The 21,889-nt window shown below is 42.8% G+C and overlaps 3 protein-coding genes across 3 annotated transcripts; 2 read left to right on the top strand and 1 right to left on the bottom strand.

Moving 5' to 3' along the window:
* The first annotated feature begins 1,980 nt into the window (after nt 1-1,980).
* On the top strand, nt 1,981-4,893 carry LOC128491607 (olfactory receptor 11A1-like). Its single transcript, XM_053463926.1, has 2 exons — nt 1,981-2,874; nt 4,816-4,893. Exons 1-2 carry the CDS (start codon nt 1,981-1,983, stop codon nt 4,891-4,893), a joined length of 972 nt encoding a protein of 323 aa, XP_053319901.1.
* A 6,668-nt stretch (nt 4,894-11,561) lies between these two features.
* LOC128491608 (olfactory receptor 11A1-like) lies at nt 11,562-12,497 on the bottom strand. The gene has a single exon (XM_053463927.1). The coding sequence runs from the start codon at nt 12,495-12,497 to the stop codon at nt 11,562-11,564; it is 936 nt and encodes a 311-aa protein (XP_053319902.1).
* A 6,808-nt stretch (nt 12,498-19,305) lies between these two features.
* On the top strand, nt 19,306-20,223 carry LOC128491609 (olfactory receptor 11L1-like). The gene has a single exon (XM_053463929.1). It carries the CDS (start codon nt 19,306-19,308, stop codon nt 20,221-20,223), a length of 918 nt encoding a protein of 305 aa, XP_053319904.1.
* Nucleotides 20,224-21,889: the final 1,666 nt, after the last annotated feature.

Raw genomic sequence — 21,889 nt, forward strand, 5'->3', positions numbered from 1 at the left:
GAGCTCAGCTCTTTGCTAGGTGATTCAGGGCTGAAGAAGCTCTGCTGTGAGCGTTTATTCGGTGTTGGCGGGCGTGACAAGATCCCCTGGCCTACCGGAAGACGACTCTTTTACCATCATACAAAAATGAACGCCTCTTTTCATATGTATTCACCACAGACCAGGTCGTTTTTAAATCTTATTAAAGCTTGGACTTGGTTTTATGGAATAATCATATTAAAAGTCAAAGCTAAGTTAACTAAACAAACCTATTTTGACAATATGTTGGCCAACATGGCGCTATTAAAAGTAACAAAACAAAGTCGGCCTAGGATGGCAGCTCCAGGGAGGCCCAAAGTAATAATAAAAGTTATTCTCATATTACGACGAGGAACGTTGGTATGACACGTCATGGGTTTCGCCTTATAATATCATTATGTTTAGTATTTATATGGTGTAGCTTCTGGGTTATTGTAACGGACAGAGTTGTAAAATTGTCAGAAAATAGATAAAGATTATAGAAAAAGGCCAGTCACTTGAGTCACAATAAAAAAACAAAAGATCGGCACGTTAATGGGTTAAATTGGTCTGTTCTATTCTACAATCTGGCAGCGCTTAACTAGAAACGCGTCTGTTCACGAAAGCCAAGCTCCATCACGTTGTTGGTCGCGTTGGGTAAGCTGAAGTTTGGTTCAACTCGATAGCAACCTTCGACTTGGACTTGACCGCCGTCCGGTTGAATGGACTTGATCTGGCAGGTCTATTCACTAAAGAATACTCGCAGAAGACTCGTGTGAGTTGGACAAAACTCCAGCGTATGAATTCACTAATACCAACTTGCATTGGCGTTCATTAAAAAAAGAGAAAAAAACAACTTGCAGGGCACTGTAAGCTACAAAGCCCAGGGAACGCACCAAATGTATTCATCGCCAACTCGCACCTGTAAAGTGAGTCAGCCCTTGTAAGTCTGCAGTTGTAAACATCGTGGTGAAGTCCAAGAGGGTTGCAAGGTGACTTGAGAGTCCCTCCTGCCTTCCACTCGCTATATCTTCATTGAAGAGATATTAGAAAAGTTGTTGTAGGAGCCCGGTTGACCCCTACACCAACTTTTTCCCGTCTCTCCATCTTGTTTTTAAAGGGCCCGGCCCAATCCAGGTCGGAAGGGCCCTTTCCAAACAATTGGATGTGAATGTGTGGATGAGCATGTATGTGTAAGTGGAGTGTGATGGAGTGTATTAGAGTGAATATGTACATGTGTGTTAGTATGAGTAAGTGTATGTGTTAGCATGTGTAAATGTGTGTTGGTGTGTATATATATGTGTGCCATAGTGTATGTTGGGGGGGGTGTCTGATGACACAGGCAAGCTGTTTGGGGGCACTGAAAAACTGGATCAAAGATGGCACAGACAGGCTGTTTGGGGACACGGATAAGCTGCTTGGGGCAAAGGTGGCACTCACAAGCTGTTTGGGGCACAGGAAGTAAAAGCTGTTTGGGGGCAAAGGTGGCACTGTGGGAAATGTTGCTTGGTGAAGATGGGGGACAATTTCCGCACTGGGGCCCTGCGGTTTCTAGTAATGTCCCTGTTTGTGAGTGTAACTAGTTAATACTTCCCAAGAAACAATGGATACGTTGCTAATAAAACCAGGCAATTAAGATAAAAATAAGACAGATGTTTACTCAATAACAGCTACTAAAAAATAACATAATGCAGTCCATGAGGACATTATTAACTTAATTAAATCAGACTCAGGTGCAGCATCTTCAGTGCTATAAAACGGGGCCTCACGGTGATTTCAAACAAAGGATGATCTGAGCTTCGTGTCCGCACCGTTGCATTGAAGCTACATTTTTTATTTATATTTTCCATGTCAAGCAAAGCTATTTTGAAGACGCTGAAATTCCCAAGATCCCTGTAAAGCTTTGGAATATTTTTTATCATTTTTGAAAACCGCTTCTTACCCGCAGAACCCGCGGACCTTCTAAAAAAAAAAAGTCCATCGATGGATCCAAGGAATGAAACGATTATTACGGAATTCTTTCTGGTGGGATTCCGAAACCTTCACGGCTTCAAGATTCCGTTCTTCATCCTTCTTCTGGTGATTTACACAATGACCGCCACCGGAAATCTTCTCATCATTCTGTTGATATCGACCAGTCGCCTCCGGCTCTCCCCCATGTATTTCTTCCTCTCCCATTTGTCCTTCTGCGACTTCTTGTTCACCACAAACATCGTCCCGAAAATGATGCAGGTAACGTTCTTCGAAGGCGGCGTGATATCCTACCCCGGCTGCCTGGTCCAGTTCTATATGTTTGGTTCCTGTACCGCGGCAGAATGCTACCTACTCAGCGTGATGTCCTATGACCGGTACTTGGCCATCTGCCACCCGTTGCGTTATGTAGCCATCATGGACAGGCTTTGTCTCCACTTAGTGTCCTGGTCCTGGTTGCTCGCTTTTGTATTTGTACTTATTACTCTTCTTCTGCTTTGCCGGTTAGATTTCTGCAACGCTAACATTATCGACCATTTTTATTGCGACCTCAGCCCTTTGTTGATACTTTCATGCTCAGACACATCTGCTGTTGAAATGGAAACCCTTATCCTCACCAATTTTATAGTCCTCCTGCCGTTTGTGTTTGTCATCGTCACGTATATCTGTATCTTCATCACTATCCTTGGAATATCGTCCTCGATGGGCCGACAGAAAGCGTTTTCTACGTGTAGCTCCCATCTGGCCGTCGTGTGCTCGTATTACGGTTCCTTAATCAGCATCTACTCGGCCCCTTCGGAAGGACAGTCGCTTACTGTCAATAAGGTACTTTCTCTTCTGTACACGGTGGTGACTCCGTTGTTCAACCCCATTATATACAGTCTGAGGAACCAGGAAATTAGAAAAGTATTTTATCACTTTTTTTTTTGAAAACATAAAAAAAAAAAAAAAAAAAAAAAAAGTTCGGCAGATTTTTAACAGCGAAAACCATCTTTCGGGAGACCGATCGCTGGTTGCTATTTTAAAAACTCTATTTAGTGACACAGGAGATTGCTAAACTTCTCTTCACAATGTTTACTCAAGAATTATAATTTATTTTACTCTGGAAAAAAACTAATAATAGAAAATGGCGATTAAAAAGCCAAGAAAAGCAAAAAATAAATAAAATAAAATAAATAATAATAGAAAAAAATTCTATTAGCTTTCCATGTCTGTATTAGGCAAAAAAATCCCCAATAATATTTAGAATGCTAAAGGGTAACTGTAGTGGGAAAAAAATATTTCTTTAACCCCTTAATGACAAAGCCCGTACATGTACGGGCTCAAAATGCATTGTTTTCAATGGGTTTAGGGACCGCCCATTGGCCTTAAGGGGTTAAATTCCTTAAACATCATAATTTGCGGCAAACTTTAATGAAAGGATATCGGAAATACCTTTTTTTTCACCTCCCTCGCTCCCCATATAGCATGCCGGGTGCAGCCGTATTGTATAAAATATCAGTAGGATCCTAACAGAGTCTGGATGTGCCGGTTTGTGCATGTGCGGCGGCCATTTTTGTTACTGGCGCGGCCATTTTGCCCATGCCATTTAAATCTCTGTGATTTTAAAGCTATGCGCCAAAAAATGAGTGGGAGCTGAAAAAAGGGTTATTTCCTACATCCTATGTCAAAGTTTTACTGCAATTATTTTGTTATTACTGTTTAAGAAATTCAAAGAAACATTTTTTTCCCGCCACATTTCTCCTTTAAGGAGAGTCCACTCTTTTTTTGTTATTTTTTAGGGCCCAGTCAACTATTTTTTTGCCAATTTCTTTTTTACATTATTTATCTTTTCTTTACTTGGGTAGACAAATGAATAAATGTTACGGTTAATTGAAATAGGGGCACAATTTTTTGTTAAGTGCACCTGTTCCAAGTTTAAGGAGGGCCAACTTTAACGTAGTAACGCGACCTCTGCTTTTCTGCCCTTCTTAGTAGTTCAAGGACCATATTGCAAAACCTTTTTGCTCTTCCACCAAATCTGTTCCCACCAAGGTTACCACAACCTTGGCGGCGGCAAATACCGTCCATGAACTTCCTCCCAACGAGCCATGGACAGACCATCAACCCTCTTATAAGGAGGTACCCCAATATATATGGAAAACTTTACTACTCACCGATGGTATGATGGAGGGGGGGGTTATGTAGGGTTCCTATGGATCCCGTTCCTGTACCATCTAACCCGACGATCCATTGGATCCAATGGATCCATTTTCCCAATAAAAATTCTGACATGTTGATGTTAATTATGGGGTTAACTCAGCGGTTTTTACATATTATCAATAAAGAAAACGTCGCACCGTTTGGTAAATAAATGCAGCGGCCAATTCAAATGATAGTTTTGTGTCTGGGTTTCCCGTTACTTGTGTGTGTGGGGGGTCTTTTAATGAGGGTTATTGGCAGTGCAAGGGTTAAGGATCTGTTGTAAGATCATGCTCTGGTTTATGGTCGTTTTCATACAGTTATCACTGTTGATACAATTGAGGGCAGATCCAAAGCTGCAACTGGCGCGTTTCGCTCTGAAGAAGCCTGTGCAGCTGCACGGAAGACGCGTGACACGTGACACGTGACATGGGATGGGGGGAGAGTCAGTGTCCCGTGCATGTTTAGATTCCTTCACTCTTTTAGCCTCTACCGCATCTGACAGGAAGCTGCTCCATTTATCTTCTGCCAACAAAAAATGAATATTATTTTTCTCTTTTACGTCATTTTATGGTAATTATTCAGTTCTTGTCACACCATCATTGCCCCCTCTTAAAGGATTTTCACAATTTTCACTATTAAGAGTCTCTCCTGTTTGTGTGACAGCGCGCGGAGATCAGGCTGGCCGATGACCGGCTGCCGGCCCCTCTTCTACCGTCAGGAGGCGGCATGGAGTCCGCGTGAAGAGAACAGATTTATCACGTACGATCATATGATATCCGTGTCGCCTGCCGTGTTCACAAAGCCCCCGCTTCATTGATTACAAGGAATGTAAGGCCGCTGGCAGCTGCTGGCTCCAGCACGGAAGGGGTTAAACGATTACACACCTACGCCGGTGCTCTGCACTCCAGCACTGAAGGGGTTAAATAATCACAGACACCCCCATTCCATGCCATCCGCACGGGCTCTCCCAATCCTACCGCACCCGACGTGCGGGGGCCACACGATGCCGCGTCACCTGACCCTCACACCAGCCTTAGAGCTTTGCTGCCCCCGGCCCCGGCCCCCGGGGAGACGATCTATCGGCAAATTCTTCCCTGGATGGGAGGCCTCAGCGCACAAATTAACTCCTTCCATATCCATTATTATAGAGAATAACCATAAAATCAGTATTTTTCTGTGTTTTTAATACTAAAGATTTGACCAAAATATAAAATGATGTCATCAGAACCCCCCCCTCGTGTATTCTGTCCGTTTCTCCTGCTGTAAAGACTCAAACCTTAATCAGTCGTTGGTCTCGTCTTAGATTCAGGAGCCGTCTGTCTATCCCATGCATGTTTAATACCCTCACTGTATTACCCTCTACCACTTCTGCTGGGAGGCTTCTCCACTTATCCACTACCCTCTCAGTAACGTAAAACTTCCTTCCGTTCCATCTCAGCCTCTGACCCTCTTATTCTTTTATTTCTCTTCTAAATCTCCGTTTCTCTCCCGGATATTTGACATGAATGAGGAATAATAATAAATGTTAAACTCTGTTGATAAATGAATCCATTTCCCCGCCTGCTGCGGAATCTTCATTCTGAATTTATTACCCCCAAAAATCGAGACGCCGTAAAAAACTGCAACTGATATTCAGAAAAAAATGGCAATAAAAAAAGAGAATTTGCAGTAAAATCCCGTCGGGTCTGCGTTTGCTTTTTCCGGGTTTCTCTCCCCGCCATCCATCGAAGCGGCCGCCGAGCTTCTTACTCCCTCTTTTTCCGCCCCGATGTGCTCTTCTATTCTGGTACCAAGCGGGTTAAGTCGTCCTTCCTCCATATTCTGTTCTTCAGTAGATGGCAAGCATTATTATTATTTATCGGTTTATATAGCACCGTCATATTCCGCGGCGCAGTACAAAGGCTTATGAGCGGATTGACTTTAAACTGTTTGTTTTTCCTCCCCTTGGGAATAAATTGTCTAAAAACAAAACCAAAAAAATACCCAAATAGCGCCTGCGCCCCTTATAAGTGAATTGGAATAAACGGCGGTAATATGACCTTATATGGAAATATAAATCACACTTATATTTCATATTTACGTTCCAATTTCTCTGCATCCTCCATCACCATAGTGATGAAAATCTCCGCAGGGGGTGTGATTTATACATTATTCGGGGTGGGGGGGGTGATTTATACATTATTCGGGGTGGGGGGGTGATTTATACATTATTCGGGGTGGGGGGGGTGGAAAACTATTTCTTCAACGAATAAATTTGCTTAAATCAGTAAATATATTAAAACAATTTGCTTTTTGTGCGTATTTTAACCCTTTACTTGTAACTGTAATAGGGTCCTTCTGATTCGTATCTGGGGGATCTCCTGTCTCTCTCTTCCTTCCCTCCCTGGTTTGAAGCCCCTGTCTCTTTTTCCCCTTATTCTTTGGAAGGGGGTTCTCCAGGTACCGGCCACCGACGGCAGCGGGACCGCCCACTGACATCACGGGACCACCCACCGACGCCAGGGGGACCGCCCACTGACATCACGGGACCACCCTCTGACGCCAGGGGGAGCCCCCACCGACATCACGAGACCGCCCACTGACATCACGGGACCGCCCATCGACATCACGGGACCGCCCACTGACGTGTTATTGTGCTTAAAGTGGTCTCTTCTGTGTTCTTTACTATTTATAGTTGTATATTTGGGGTCTCCGTGTCGCGGTCTCTGCGTGTTCAGCGTCGCTCGGGGTTCTCTCTCTTGTGTAAATATTTATTATTATTACGTTTATTAAACGCCCTCATTTTATCATTTTTTAAAACCATTTTTTAATCATCTTTGTCTCGCATTTACCGTATTTACTCGATTATAAGAAGAGGTTTTTTTTCAGATGCAAAAGCTCTGAAAAATACCCCTCGTCTTCTACCCCTCGTCTTCTACCCCTCGTCTTCTACCCCTCGTCTTCTACCCCTCGTCTTATAAGGTCACATGACGCCGGCGCTCTGTCATAGAAGCCCCGGCCAGGCATCAGAGTTTGTGCACGCGCACCGCGCAGGCATCCGCCACCAGGGAGTCTGGGGTACGAGGAATGAGTCTGGGGAAGCATTGGTAAGTCGGGGGGGGCGGAGTGGCATATGGGGGGATATAAGGCATTCCTGTAGGCAGAGTGCCATACAGGGGGTATATGGCATATCAGGGGGCAGAGTGGCATACAGGGGGGTATATGGCATATCGGGGGCAGAGTGGCAAGCCTGGGGCAGATGCGCATAACTGGGGGGCAGGTTGGTAAATAAAAAGAAATAAACAAAAAAAAACATTTTTCTCGATCGTAGTTTTTATTAAATATGAAAAAATCGTTGGCATGAATGAATATTTACGAGTGAAACTTTTTTCCTATAGTCTGGTATTCAGGCTTTTTCTTTTTTTCCTTAATAAATATTCACATTTGGGGGGGGGTCGTCTTATAATCGAGCCGATGCGGTATTTGTGTCGTTTAATATCTCGTCCTCCTCCTTCTGCCCGAAAGTCGTTCCTAACCGTCCCGCCGTTATATGGAAAGCGATCGCTTCTGCCGATATTCCCTTCGGCTGATTCCACAGCGCCAACGAAACGTCATTCAGAAAGAGGCTCTGGCTACGAAGGGGTTAAGTTGGCCGCGTGATGTCATCGCGTTCTCTGCAGCCAAACTGTCATCTCTCGGTAACCGCGTCTCTCGGTAACACAGCGCGGTGTTGATGTCCGTATGATGTCATAATCCGCCCGGCTCCGTGTATCCGGGGCTGGCAGCCGCAGTCCTGCACTTGCGAGAGCGACGAGCTTCAGGCATCCGCTGGGCGTCACTCGAGAGAGCGCAGAGTTTCTTCAGAGAGAGAGAGAGAATCGGAGGGAGAGAGATGCTGCTGAACACCGTGAGTTTACTTAGTGGGACAGAGGCGTCAGTCTGGGCAGAGCTTTACGTTACTGAGAGAGGGGTAGATAAGGGGAACAGCCTCCCGGCAGAAGTGGTAGAGGGTAATACAGTGAGGGTATTAAACACGCATGGGATAGACAGACGGCTCTTGAATCTAAGACGACAGGCGGACTAGACGGGGGGGAGCGGGGGGATCAGCCGGCGGGTTCTGTGTTCGGGAGGTTGCTGGGCGATGGATCTCAGGGCCTGATGGGGTGAGTGATGGTATATATGTCTGCATTGGCTCCGCGGGATGATACTGACGCTGTGTCTCGATGTTTTAGCGCCGAGTCCCGCCCCCCCTGGTCTGGGACATGGAAGGCGATGGATTCGCAGACACCTTGGGGCCGTTGAAGGATCTGTACGAGGGCATGCGCACCGTGGAGACCCTGCTTCAGGCCAACCTGCAGAAAGTGGTGAGCGCCGACCCTTTCTGTTGCCCTTTTATTGTTTTTTCTCCCCAGTTTTCCCGCAGACTTTCGGCCTCTGGATTTAACCCTTTCTCTTTCTTTTTCCCCGGGAAGTTCGATGACATGGAGCTGGGAGAAGGAGCAGCAGGCGTGGCGACCGCCGATAAACAACGTGAGGATCAGGTAAATAAACACCTTTATTACCCGCTTTCCTATTTACTAACACGATATCATCATACAGACAGCGAGGGGTTAACCCGGCATCGCAGTACTACATGGCGTTATTATGTGTGGATTTATATAGCGCCATCATATTCCGTGGCGCTGTACAATGGGCACACAGGACAGTTTGGACGGGGAGGCGAGGGCTCTGCTGAAGAGCTTACATTCTAAAAGAGGCTGATCTGTATCCAAGAAACCTCAACAGTCTTTTTTTTTTTGTCTCAATGTCCGGATTGTGTAGGCTTTGGTTTTAAACGAATGCTTTGTCTCTGTTGTTTAGCTCCAGCTGTCGGCCCCCTCGGCCGGGGAGTGGAGCGGCGGGGGTTTTTCCGAGGTGGTGCTGATGGTGAATAGTTTATGTAACTCGATGTCCAGGATCGGGGAGATGTTACAGGAGACGCAGCGGACGGCAGTGAGTGCGGCCCTTACGCCTCTCGCTTCTCCTCATTCACTCGCTTTTCTGCACACTCCTCTTCATTTAACCCTTTCTCCTTCTCTCTCTCTCGCCGTCAGTCCCTCGCAGTTGACCCGGGAGATGGCGGAGCAGGCGGCGCAGCCAACGATAAAGAGACCGAAGAGCGCGGGGATCAGGTAAACCCCCTCTCTAAATAAAAACCCGCAGCGCCTGCACACGCACTCTATACTCTCTCCACCAGTCCTGGTTGCCCCACCTTTGCAGCCAGTGGGGGTCAGAGGTCACATGGGAAGGTCCTCTGAAGTGTAGGAATCCCACTGGGTCTAACAAGACCCTCTGTGCACATGTGCAGAAAGCTCTCCCATTGGTTTCAATGGTAGTGCATTCTGGTTAGTGATTGGCTGATTCAAAAACTGGAGGTGGTGAGCGCTGCAGCTCTGGGGCTGAAGCTTCATCTAGAGGTAAGTGACCCGTAATTATTCGTTTATTTGGCCGAACGCGTCTAACCGGATATATCTTATGTGTAGATTTCTGTGGAGCCTCCACTAGAAACATCGTGCGAGGAAGAAGCTGCAGGAAAGAAGAGCAAGACACCCAAAGCTGCTTTCTGGAGACGCCTCTTCTGCTTCTGTGGACCTAAAAAAACATCCGCGGCCGTCAACCCCGAAGCAGAGGCTCCCGTTACCAGCCGTCCTCCCGAGCTCCTGAAAAAGGGGGAGAAAGCAAGCAGAGCCCCCAAACTCAGCTGGTACCACCGCATCTTCAATAAGAAGAAGGCTTGAGGAGCCAGCGAGGTCACCAAACCCCAAGGAGGAGAAGTAGGAGGAGAAGGCTTGAGGAGCCAGCGAGGTCACCAAACCCCAATGAGGAGAAGAAGGAGGAGAAGGCCTGAGGGAAACGTCATTGGATGGCGGGCGCCGAGGCTGCTGCCGGGAAGCCGCACTTAATGAACTCTTGTTATTGAATATTGACTGATCACAGTTTCGGTGCTCGAGACCCTCTGGGAATTCCTTCACTTTGATTATTGTTGCACTTCAGTGCCCCCTGTGGTTGAAAAATGCATTACACCCTGTACTGACTTAAAGGATCCCATAGACTTTAAACTGGGTGCCCTTTGGTGAACATCACTGTGCATCCTCCTGCCACCCAAAGGGTGCTTGAATGGACCTCATCACCCCCTACATGGGGTACTTAGAGTTAGAGATGTTTTTTAGTTGTATTTATTTATATTATTTACGTGTTGAGGAGGGCAGTGTGCTCCGTGACTAAGGACAACAGCTCCAGTCTACCACCATTGAGTAGACTTAAGTCATCCGCCCTGCGGTTCCAATCTTTACCTGGTATGTTCAATAAACGCTTCTCTATTGTTAACCAAAATTTGCAGAAATCCAGGTCATTCCAAGGGGTTCACAAACTTTTTCCTGCATCTCTACACAAATTTCTTAAAAAAATAACAATAATTCCACATCTTACTTCATAAATAGGTTGGGTCCCAAACTTTACAAAGAAATTAAAATAACATTAAATAAAAATATATATATAAAAAAATAAATGTGATGATGACACAAAAAGTGTATTAAAATTTTTATTTATTTTATCTCATGATTAATCCGATACAGGTACAGAAATTATTTTTTTACAGTACATCTTTTTCTTGAACTGTTGGCATCTTAGAAGCTTGTTAAAAATTCTACAGATTTTCCCAATGTCAGTCGGTTTGTAAAATAATGATGGCAACGATATATAATTTTTTATTAAAAAACAAAAACTAAAATACCCCAACATTTTAAAATACTCCAAAATTCTCTTTCATTCAGACAAAAATCCACAATTCCTGAAGGACTTTATGAAATTATTGAATTAAAAATTATTGGAATAATAGATCCAAACAGAAACTGCAGTTATAAAATATGACTATTATAAAATGAACGGGTCAGCCTTCTAATTGACCGTAATGTTGAAGGCACAGGGCCTTCTTCTCCTAGGGCCTCTCTTACCTTAATTACCTACTTACTGTTAATTTTGTGTATTGTTACATTTAATGGTTGGTAAAAGCACCAGGATTATCCGATATACATATGAAGTATTTACATTTGGAGTAATTAAAGTTTTATTGATGAAGTGGTTCTCCAACCGCTCCCTAAAGGCCACCAACACCAAGGTTCTTTCTAAATACCAGCTAGAATGGCTGACCTACCGTTATCCGGATCGTTATCCAGACCAGGAGTGGTTCCTTGGAACTGGAATGAGAAGTTCTGCTGGGAAATAGGAAGCATAAAACAGTATTTTAAGAAAAAAAAAAGTTATAGGTGGATAGACCGGTCGGTGTCAAAGTAACATCTGGTCTTCTCTATTGATGTTATCTATTGATATCTCTTAGCTGTCTGCATAAAACCTTTTCTGAGGATGGTTTATCACCGAAGGTGGTAGCGCGATCATCGCCGACATCTTTTTAAGTATGGATTTAATGCTTTTCTGATTTCCTGGTTCCTGAGACTATAGATGATGGGATTGAACAAAGGGGTCACCACGGTGTAAAGAAGAGATATAAACTTGTTAATGTTTAATGCATGTCCATCGGATGGGCTCAAATATATGCAAATTAGCGTCCCATAAAACACACACACGACGGCCAAATGGGAGCTGCAAGTGGAGAAGGTCTTCTGTCTTCCGGTGGTGGACGAGATTCCAAGGATGGTGAAGAAGATATAGACGTACGTGACGATGACAAACACGAACGGAAAGAGGACGATGAACGGGAGGACAATGAAAGCTTCTATTTTCACGGTCAGAGTGTCGGAGCAAGAAAGCTCCAAAACAGGGAGGAAATCACAGAAGAAGTGGTCAATCATTTTAGGTTTACAAAACTGTAAGCGGGCGATCAGTACACATGCTACTAGAGCAAAAATAAAACCAAGCAACCAGGACAAGAGAACAAGACCAAGACAGAGCTTATATCCCATGATGGAGAAATAACGCAACGGGTTACAGATGGCTAAGTATCGGTCGTAGGACATCACTGTGAGAATGTAACACTCTGCGGTGCCGCAGCACTCAAATATCTGAAGCTGGGTGAGGCAACCGGCAAGCGATACGGAACTGCCTTCCTTCAAGATGACATGTAGCATGTTGGGCACGATGTTTGTGGTGAACAAGACGTCGCACAGTGATAAATGGCAGAGGAAGAAGTACATGGGGGTGTTAAGTAGGGGACTTATTGACACCAAGATGACGATGAGCATGTTCCCACTTATGGTCATGATATATATCATCAGAAGAAGAATGAAGAATGGAATGTTGAGGTCATGGAGATCCTGGAACCCCAGGAGAATAAAATTGATGACGGCTGTGTGATTCTGTTGATCCACCATCTATGGATTGGTAACTGATTGATAAGTCAGTGAGCATTAATGACAAATAAAAATTACAAACACATCTACTATGCTTATTCTGGTGATAAATCCACGGGGGGGGGGTATTTATGGAGGATTCCATTCACACAAATATAGCAATATTACCTTTATAATAAGGTGGTTGTATAGCATCTGCACCAAAACATGGTTATCTTAACATCTCATCAACGTCTCAATTGCCATTATATTGATATTTTATGCATAAAAATATAATTACTATAGTTCCTTGAATATTTTTCTTTTGTAGGTTTCTGTGGATCCTTCGTCAGATGGAGATCTTTGGGGACTTAGACATAGACTCTACTCAATACTTCGCATATATGGACCCAAAATTCTACAATTTGTATTAAATCTGTGTTTATTATTATTTTTTGTATATTTTTATGCCAAATTAATTTGATGACATTCTGTTTCATCTCATGTTGCATCTTCAGTACTTGGAACAAGGCATTTAAATAAATAAGGATCAACAAAAACTTAATTATATTTAAAGAAACCTATTTTTGGGTTAAATCCAACATCTGAAAAAATGCGATTTAGCCTTGAGTTTGAAATCTAGAAGAAGTGATTTTCAATAAATTTGTTCAAATCTAAGAATATGTACTTACGATGAAAGGTGTGCACTGCGTGCTTCTGCCCGCGCTGTGTTTGCCGTCCCGGAATGATTAAAGGGTACATTTATAGGTCTTCAGATTGCAGATGATTCCGGAAGGATCTGGTAATTCCATAAAGACCTTATTGCGTTAATTGGACTAACAGACGCTAATTAAACATTTAATTATGAAGTTATATGAATAGCAACAAATGCCAGAAATATTAACGTATAGAAGAACAAAACAACGCTTTAAATGGATGAGATGAATGCAAAAAAATATATATTTTTCGTCTTGGAAATAACACAAAATAGATGATCGCAAAAACAAAATATGGAAATAGATCAAAAGGCGTGTGGGTGAGAAGAAAATTAATGCATAAAAATTATCTTTTATCAAACAAGTGGTGGTAAGCCAATCGCTTTACATAGCGGGGCTTTTTGTACCAACTGGTATTCCTGCCCCCACCAACTGGTATTCCTGCCCCCACCAACTGGTATTCCTGCCCCCACCAACTGGTATTCCTGCCCCCAGGCATATGATTTTGCGCTTTATTTAGATTAATAAGTAAGGATGAAATGAAGCAGACTATTTTTACAGTATGTACTAGACTTGTTCATTCGTATTTGTGCGAACATGAAAATGAACGTTGGTCTCCCCACTCCAGAAGTTACAGGTCTGTACGAGCGAGTCTATTGGTCACCTGCAGGGGCCTCCTTTGGAATCAATAAAGGGCAGCTGACCTTCATTGGTTGATACGAGAGGAGCTCCCTGCCAGTGACCAATTGAGTCGCTCACACCAATCTTTAACTCCTGACACCGAAACTTGGCCTGGGGAGGGAACAGGAGTTAAAGGTTCATAAAAGCCGGCAGGGGCCTCCTCTAGTATCAACTAATTGGTTGATGCCAAAGGATGCCCCGCAGGAGACCAATAGAGTTGCTCACATGGACCTTTAACTCCTTGCGCGATCCTACGGATGGCCGACGTGTCTGTGCAGGAGAGCTTCACTATAGGACTGAAGTCACAATAATAATGATCGATGAGCGGGTCGCATAAGTCTAACGTAGCAAGTAGAACAAGAGAAATTAATACAACTAGAAAGGAAAACAACCAGGAAGAGACGACTAAATGGAGACATCTTTTAAGGGGCATGATGGACACGTAACGCAACGGGCTATAGATGGCCAAGTAACGGTCGTAGGACATCACAGTTAGAAGGTAACATTCTGCTGTGGTGCAGCAGCCAAATATATAGAATTGTGTAAAGCAGCCGAGGAAGGATATGTTGGTTCCTTCTCTTAGCGTGAGGTGGATCATGTTCGGGACAATGTTTGCGGTGAACAAGAAGTCACAAAATGACAGGTGGCCCAAGAAGAAATACATGGAGGAGAGCAGGAGACGACTGTTTGACACCAAAAGGATGATGAGAAGATTTCCGCTCATTGTCATGACACATGTTGTAAGCAGTAGAATAATGAATGGAATTTTGAAGCTATGAAGACCATGGAAGCCCACCAAAAAGAATTCCGTGATCGTTGTCGCGTTCCCCTGATTAGCCATCTGTTGATAAAGTCAAAGGTGAAACACAAGCACAGAAAGATCGCTCATTCTTTATCAATATGCTATAGGAGTTTACTATGGGATATTAAAAACGTTGATCAGGACCAGACTGGGGACGACTAGGGGGCCCCGGAACTTTATTTTTCCATTTTTTGTACTCCCCACAATATGCGGCCGCAGGCTGCAGGATCCAATCTTCCTCTGGATCAGCAGTAAAAATTGAATTCTGCAGATACTTTAGGAAGAAAATGTAGAATTTACTGAACTGAAAAATTCACTCTTATTTATGTTTTATATTTTAATAATAAAAAATCCTCTAGAGTGTAAACCCTCTTTCCTTAATTTATAGGTCCTTCTTAGTCTGTTAGACCTTTTGAATGTGTGGACTTTAAAAAGGGCTGCAGACATTGTTGGTACAATAATAATACTGTATTTGCTCGATTAGAAGACGACCCCCCAAAATCTAAATATTAATTTAGGAAAAAAACAAAAAGTCTGAATATAAGACTACCCTATAGGAAAAAAAGTTTTACTAGTAAATATTAATTCATGTAAACAATTTTTTCACATTTAATAAAAGCTATGATTGAGAAAAATATATATTTTTTATTTCCTTTTATTTGCCAACCTGCCCCCCCAGTTATGCACATCTGCCCCCACTCTTCCCCCAGAAATGCCTTATACCCCCTATTTGCCACTCTGCCCCATGATGTGTCTTTTAACCCTCTATATGCCACTCTGCCTCCAGAAATGTCTTATACCCTCCTATATGCCACTCTGCCCTATGATATGCCTTTTAACCCCCCATATGCCACTCTGGCATGGGGCAGAGTGGCATATAGGGGGTTAAAAGGCATTTCTGGAGGTATATATATATATATATATATATATATATAAAACTGCTAACAGCAATAACACTCCTATCAAGCCAAGGCAGCCAGTACATGCTGGAACCTGGGGATGATAGGAGTGTGAGTACAGCCTCCCTATGCCATGCTACCACCACCACCCCCCTTACACATCCATGCTATCATACACACACACTCATTCACAAACATTTAAATACTCAATCACTCCATTAATCACACATACTTGCTCAAAAACCCTCCCCACCCCCTTACCTGAACTGCAGATCTCTCACTCGAAGACTTCTGCAGGGGCCCCGCTGTGCGAGCAACTTCTCTGGCCCCGCCCCCAGAGGAAGGAGGAGGAGGCAGAATTATGTGACACTCTTCTAGCTTCCTGTTCTCCTGCTGCTAGTAGACGCTGCTCGCGACCAAAGCACCAGTAAGCAGCCTGGCCCCAGCAGACATTTTTTTGAGGTCTGATTAGAAGACGACCTCGATTATAAGACGAGGGGTATTTTTCAGAGCATTTGCTCTGAAAAAAACCTCATCTTATAATCGAGCAAATACGGTATATACTCTCCGGCCTGTATAACTAATCCCGTCCTTATAACCCGGTATACCCCAGTATATTCCTCATATTGTATATTATATACTACCCCCCGTATAACTAATCCCGTCCTTATAACCGTTATATCCCTGTATATTCCTCATATTATATATTATATACTCTCCCCCCCGTATAACTAATCCCGTCCTTATAACCCGTTATATCCCTGTATATTCCTCATATTATATATTATATACTCTCCGGCCATATAACTAATCCCATCCTTATAACCCGTTATATCCCTGTATATTCCTCATATTATATATTATATACTCTCCGGCCGTATAACTAATCCCGTCCTTATAACCCGTTATATCCCCGTATATTCCTCATATTATATATTATATACTCTCCCCCGTATAACTAATCCCGTCCTTATAACCCGTTATATCCTGTATATTCCTCATATTATATATTATATACTCTTCGGCCGTATAATTTATCCCATCCTTATAACCCGTTATATCCCTGTATATTCCTCATATTATATATTATATACTCTCCGGCCATATAACTAATCCCGTCCTTATAACCCATTATATCCCCGTATATTCCTCATATTATATATTATATACTCTCCCCCGTATAACTAATCCCGTCCTTATAACCCGTTATATCCTGTATATTCCTCATATTATATATTATATACTCTCCGGCTGTATAACTAATCCCGTCCTTATAACCCGTTATATCCCCGTATATTCCTCATATTATATATTATATACTCTCCCCCGTATAACTAATCCCGTCCTTATAACCCGTTATATCCTGTATATTCCTCATATATATTATATACTCTCCGGCTGTATAACTAATCCCGTCCTTATAACCCGTTATATCCCTGTATATTCCTCATATTATATATTATATACTCTCCGGCCATATAACTAATCCCATCCTTATAACCCGTTATATCCCCGTATATTCCTCATATTATATATTATATACTCTCCCCCGTATAACTAATCCCGTCCTTATAACCCGTTATATCCTGTATATTCCTCATATTATATATTATATACTCTTCGGCCGTATAATTTATCCCATCCTTATAACCCGTTATATCCTGTATATTCCTCATATTATATATTATATACTCTCCGGCCGTATAACTAATCCCGTCCTTATAACCCATTATATCCCCGTATATTCCTCATATTATATATTATATACTCTCCCCCGTATAACTAATCCCGTCCTTATAACCCGTTATATCCTGTATATTCCTCATATTATATATTATATACTCTCCGGCTGTATAACTAATCCCGTCCTTATAACCCGTTATATCCCTGTATATTCCTCATATTATATATTATATACTCTCCCCCCCCGTATAACTAATCCCGTCCTTATAACCCGTTATATCCTGTATATTCCTCATATTATATATTATATACTCTCCCCCCCCCCGTATAACTAATCCCGTCCTTATAACCCGTTATATCCTGTATATTCCTCATATTATATATTATATACTCTCCGGCCGTATAACTAATCCCGTCCTTATAACCCGTTATATCCCTGTATATTCCTCATATTATATATTATATACTCTCCCCCGTATAACTAATCCCGTCCTTATAACCCGTTATATCCTGTATATTCCTCATATTATATATTATATACTCTCCGGCTGTATAACTAATCCCGTCCTTATAACCCGTTATATCCTGTATATTCCTCATATTATATATTATATACTCTCCCCCCCCCGTATAACTAATCCCGTCCTTATAACCCGTTATATCCTGTATATTCCTCATATTATATATTATATACTCTCCGGCCGTATAACTAATCCCGTCCTTATAACCCGTTATATCCCCGTATATTCCTCATATTATATATTATATACTCTCCCCCGTATAACTAATCCCGTCCTTATAACCCGTTATATCCTGTATATTCCTCATATTATATATTATATACTCTCCGGCTGTATAACTAATCCCGTCCTTATAACCCGTTATATCCCTGTATATTCCTCATATTATATATTATATACTCTCCCCCGTATAACTAATCCCGTCCTTATAACCCGTTATATCCTGTATATTCCTCATATTATATATTATATACTCTCCGGCCGTATAACTAATCCCGTCCTTATAACCCGTTATATCCCTGTATATTCTTCATATTATATATTATATATTCTCATACCTTTCATATTTACGTAAAGATAAAATATAAAAACCTGCAAGCTCTTTGTGATCAGTTAACGGGGTCTCTGTGGAATCAGCTCCCTGAGAAATTTCTACTCAGACCTATAAAGATGACTCCTTTCCCCTGTAAAAAATGTTTTGTCGAAGATACGACGGAAGACGACCTGCAGCGATAGATATTAAATGTGAGTAGATAGAGACGGTAGAGCTGGAAGTCATGGTTAGGCCTTTTTAAAAAAAAACAACAAAAAAACAACAGCCTTTTAATTTAATTTTAAAAATGATTTTTCTGTTTTTTTGTAGATTATGCCACTTTTGCAACCATTTATTCTGTAAGATTTCTCCTCCTTTATCCATATCCCCTTTCTCTCTCTTCCCTCCCATCCCCTCTCTCTTCTCTCTCTCTTTTCTCTTTTCTCTTTCTCTCTGTTATCACCTCTCTCTTCTCTCCCATCCTCTCTCTCTTCTCTCCCATCCCCTCTCTCTCTTCTCTCTCATCCCCTCTCTCTTCTCTCTCTCTTTTCTCTTTCTCTCTCTTATCACCTCTCTCTTCTCTCCCATCCTCTCTCTCTTCTCTCCCATTGTCACGTTCTACCCAGGCTGCGGAGCTTCATATCTCTGCTTGCTATGTTTCTCCTGTACTCTGCTTAGCTTCCATACTCTCAGCCTGCAGCACCCTGCACATTATTCCAGTGCTATGTCTCATGCCTGCTCCAGGGTGCCTGCAGGATATCTCCAAGTTCTGCTCTGTCATCATCCGATGCTATGTCAGGGCGCTGGTATGTGGCTGCACAACCCTAGATGCCCACCGGGAGTGTGCTGTCGCCCTGCACCAGGCCCTGTCCAACTCCGCTAGTGCACCGTAACTCATGAACACAATCTTTGGGCGCTCTGGGTCTTTACAGTCGTCTGTATGGACCCGGTTCCTGACACCCATCCGCCAAACAACACGTAAAATGTATGTTTTTGTTTTTTTCTCTGTACAGACGATGAATCGACACAATGGTACAATCATCACAGAATTCTTTCTACTGGGATTCCAGAATCTTCACATTGTAAAGATTCCACTTTTCATTCTTCTCCTTAAAATATATATCCTAACAATTACTGGAAACTCTCTCATTATCTTCCTGATATCTACCGTTCCCTCTCTACACTCCCCCATGTACTTATTCCTCTGCAATTTGTCTTTCTGTGATGTCTTCTTCACCACCAACATTGTCCCCAACATGCTCCACATTATTTTGGAAGGTGGTGGCACCGTTTCGGTTTTTGGCTGCCTCACCCAACTTCAGATGTTTGGTTTCTGCTGTGCTGCTGAGTGTTATATCCTCACCGTGATGTCCTACGACCGGTATCTAGCCATATGTAAGCCACTCCATTATTCGTCCATCATGGGACTGAAGTTCTGCCTCAATCTGGTCATCGCATCATGGTCCCTCGGGTTTCTGTTCGCTTCAATATCTCGTCTGCTGTTAGGTGGCGTAGACTTCTGTGACCGTAACATAATTGACCATTTTTTCTGCGATTTTCTCCCCATTCTAGAACTTTCCTGCTCAGACACCTTTGTTGTTGAGTTGGAAGCCTTTATGGTCCTCCCGTTCATCGTTCTCTTTCCGTTTGTGTTTGTCATCGTCACGTACGTCTATATCTTCTTCACCATCCTTGGAATCTCTTCCACCACCGGGAGACAGAAGACCTTCTCCACGTGTAGCTCCCATTTGGCCATCGTGTGCTTGTTTTATGGAACTCTAATTAGCATTTATTTGAGTCCATCTAGAGGATACGCATTAAATATTAACAAGTTCTCCTCTCTTTTTTACTCCGTGGTCACCCCGTTGTTTAACCCCATCATATATAGCCTAAGGAACCAGGAAATCAGAAGAGCATTTAATACGATCCATTGAGAAACTTAGAGAGGGTGCCAAGGTCACCAAAGATGTTCCCTTGAGTCATTGGCGTAAGGAGAACATGACCCTGCCAGCACTACAGGACAGTGCACATGGCATTAGGGCAGGGAAGGGTTAACCCAGCAAGGGTCAGCACGAGGAACGTGACTGTAGGGGGGAAGGGGACAGGGTTATAAAGCACCTCTAGGAACACATACAGGGGGCAATCACGTGAAGACCTCATGATCAGTTTCCTGCCCGCCATCCCCCTTGTTTTTGGCTTTGTGTTTCCAGGTTGGCTTGTGGTTTTCCCCTTTTCCCTCTTTTTTTCTGCTTCTTTTGCAGGGAACTCCCCGTATATGACCCGCGGCCGTTGGGGCGGTCGCTGGTATCCGGCGGAAGCGGTGGTGTGCCATTATCTGCGTTTAGGATGGGAGTCCCCAGTTGATTGTTTGTTTTTACACATATGTACAGAAGATTGTATAGTATTTATACAGAGGTTTTTATTAAAGTGGTTTTAAATCTTTTAGAAAATGTTAAATAAAGTTATGTCGAGACATTTGCTGAACAAACAAGTTTTATTTCGGGTTTGGGAAATGGGGGACCTCCTGGGCACGGACAGTGCAAGGGTCATGTATCATGTATCCTAATCCAACCTCCTCGCCCAGACGAGCCCCCTTCCTCCTCGCTATGCTGTTCCACGGGCTACAGAAGAGCTGACCACCAACAATGCGGCTTACAGAATCAGATTTAAATAAACAGTTACAATTACTTACATAGAAACATGGAATACGTGGGAGATCAGACCCCCCCCATCTATTCTCCCATTCAGTTCTTAATCAGCCGTTGGTCTCGTCTTAGATTCCGGAGCCGTATGTCTATCCCATGCGTGTTTACATTCCCTCACTGTATTACCAGCTGATACCGCCGCATCTTCGAGAACAAGAAGGCTTGAGGGAGACATCATTGGATGGCGGGCGCCGAGGCTGCTGCCGGGAAGCCGGACTCAATGAACTATTCTTATTGGATATTGACTCACAGAAATAAAAATAACATTAAATAAAAACAGAAAAAAAAGATAAATGTAATGATGACACAATAACTGTATTAAAATTGTATTGTGTGGTTTATCTGTTCGATTCTAGAATAAATGAAAGTCGTCCTTTTATTTTTTTTTATATTTTGAGTTATTTGGTCTCTTGATTATGATTTAACGAAACACCCTTTTTTTTTGAACTGTTGGCATCTTAGAAGCTTGTTAATTCTACAGCTTTTCCTAAAGCCAGTCGGCTTGTTAATATATTTCAAAGTAAAACACATTTGTTACAAAATATAAGCACTTTTATTAAAAGACACTTGAAAATACCCCAAACTTTTATGTATTTGGGCAAAAAAAAAACTAATTTGTTGTCAGAAAACCAGTGTCTGCAAAATATAGTTTACGTTAGACTTGTGCATTCGTCTTCAGGCGAACATGAAATCGAACACGAAGAGTGCATTTTCGTGTTCGTTCCGAAGACACGTAGAAGAGAAGACAGCGGCGGTAAAACGTAGGCGAAGACGAAGACTCACACACGTCTACTAATCTCCATGGCCCCTTCCCCATCTAGCCTACCTTATCTTTGCGGCATCACAGGAGTTGACTGAAGCGGAAATCTGCAGGTTCACCTTCAGGGCTTACAGG

This window comes from Spea bombifrons, chromosome 4, assembly GCF_027358695.1.
Source record: "Spea bombifrons isolate aSpeBom1 chromosome 4, aSpeBom1.2.pri, whole genome shotgun sequence".
NCBI lineage: Eukaryota > Metazoa > Chordata > Amphibia > Anura > Pelobatidae > Spea > Spea bombifrons.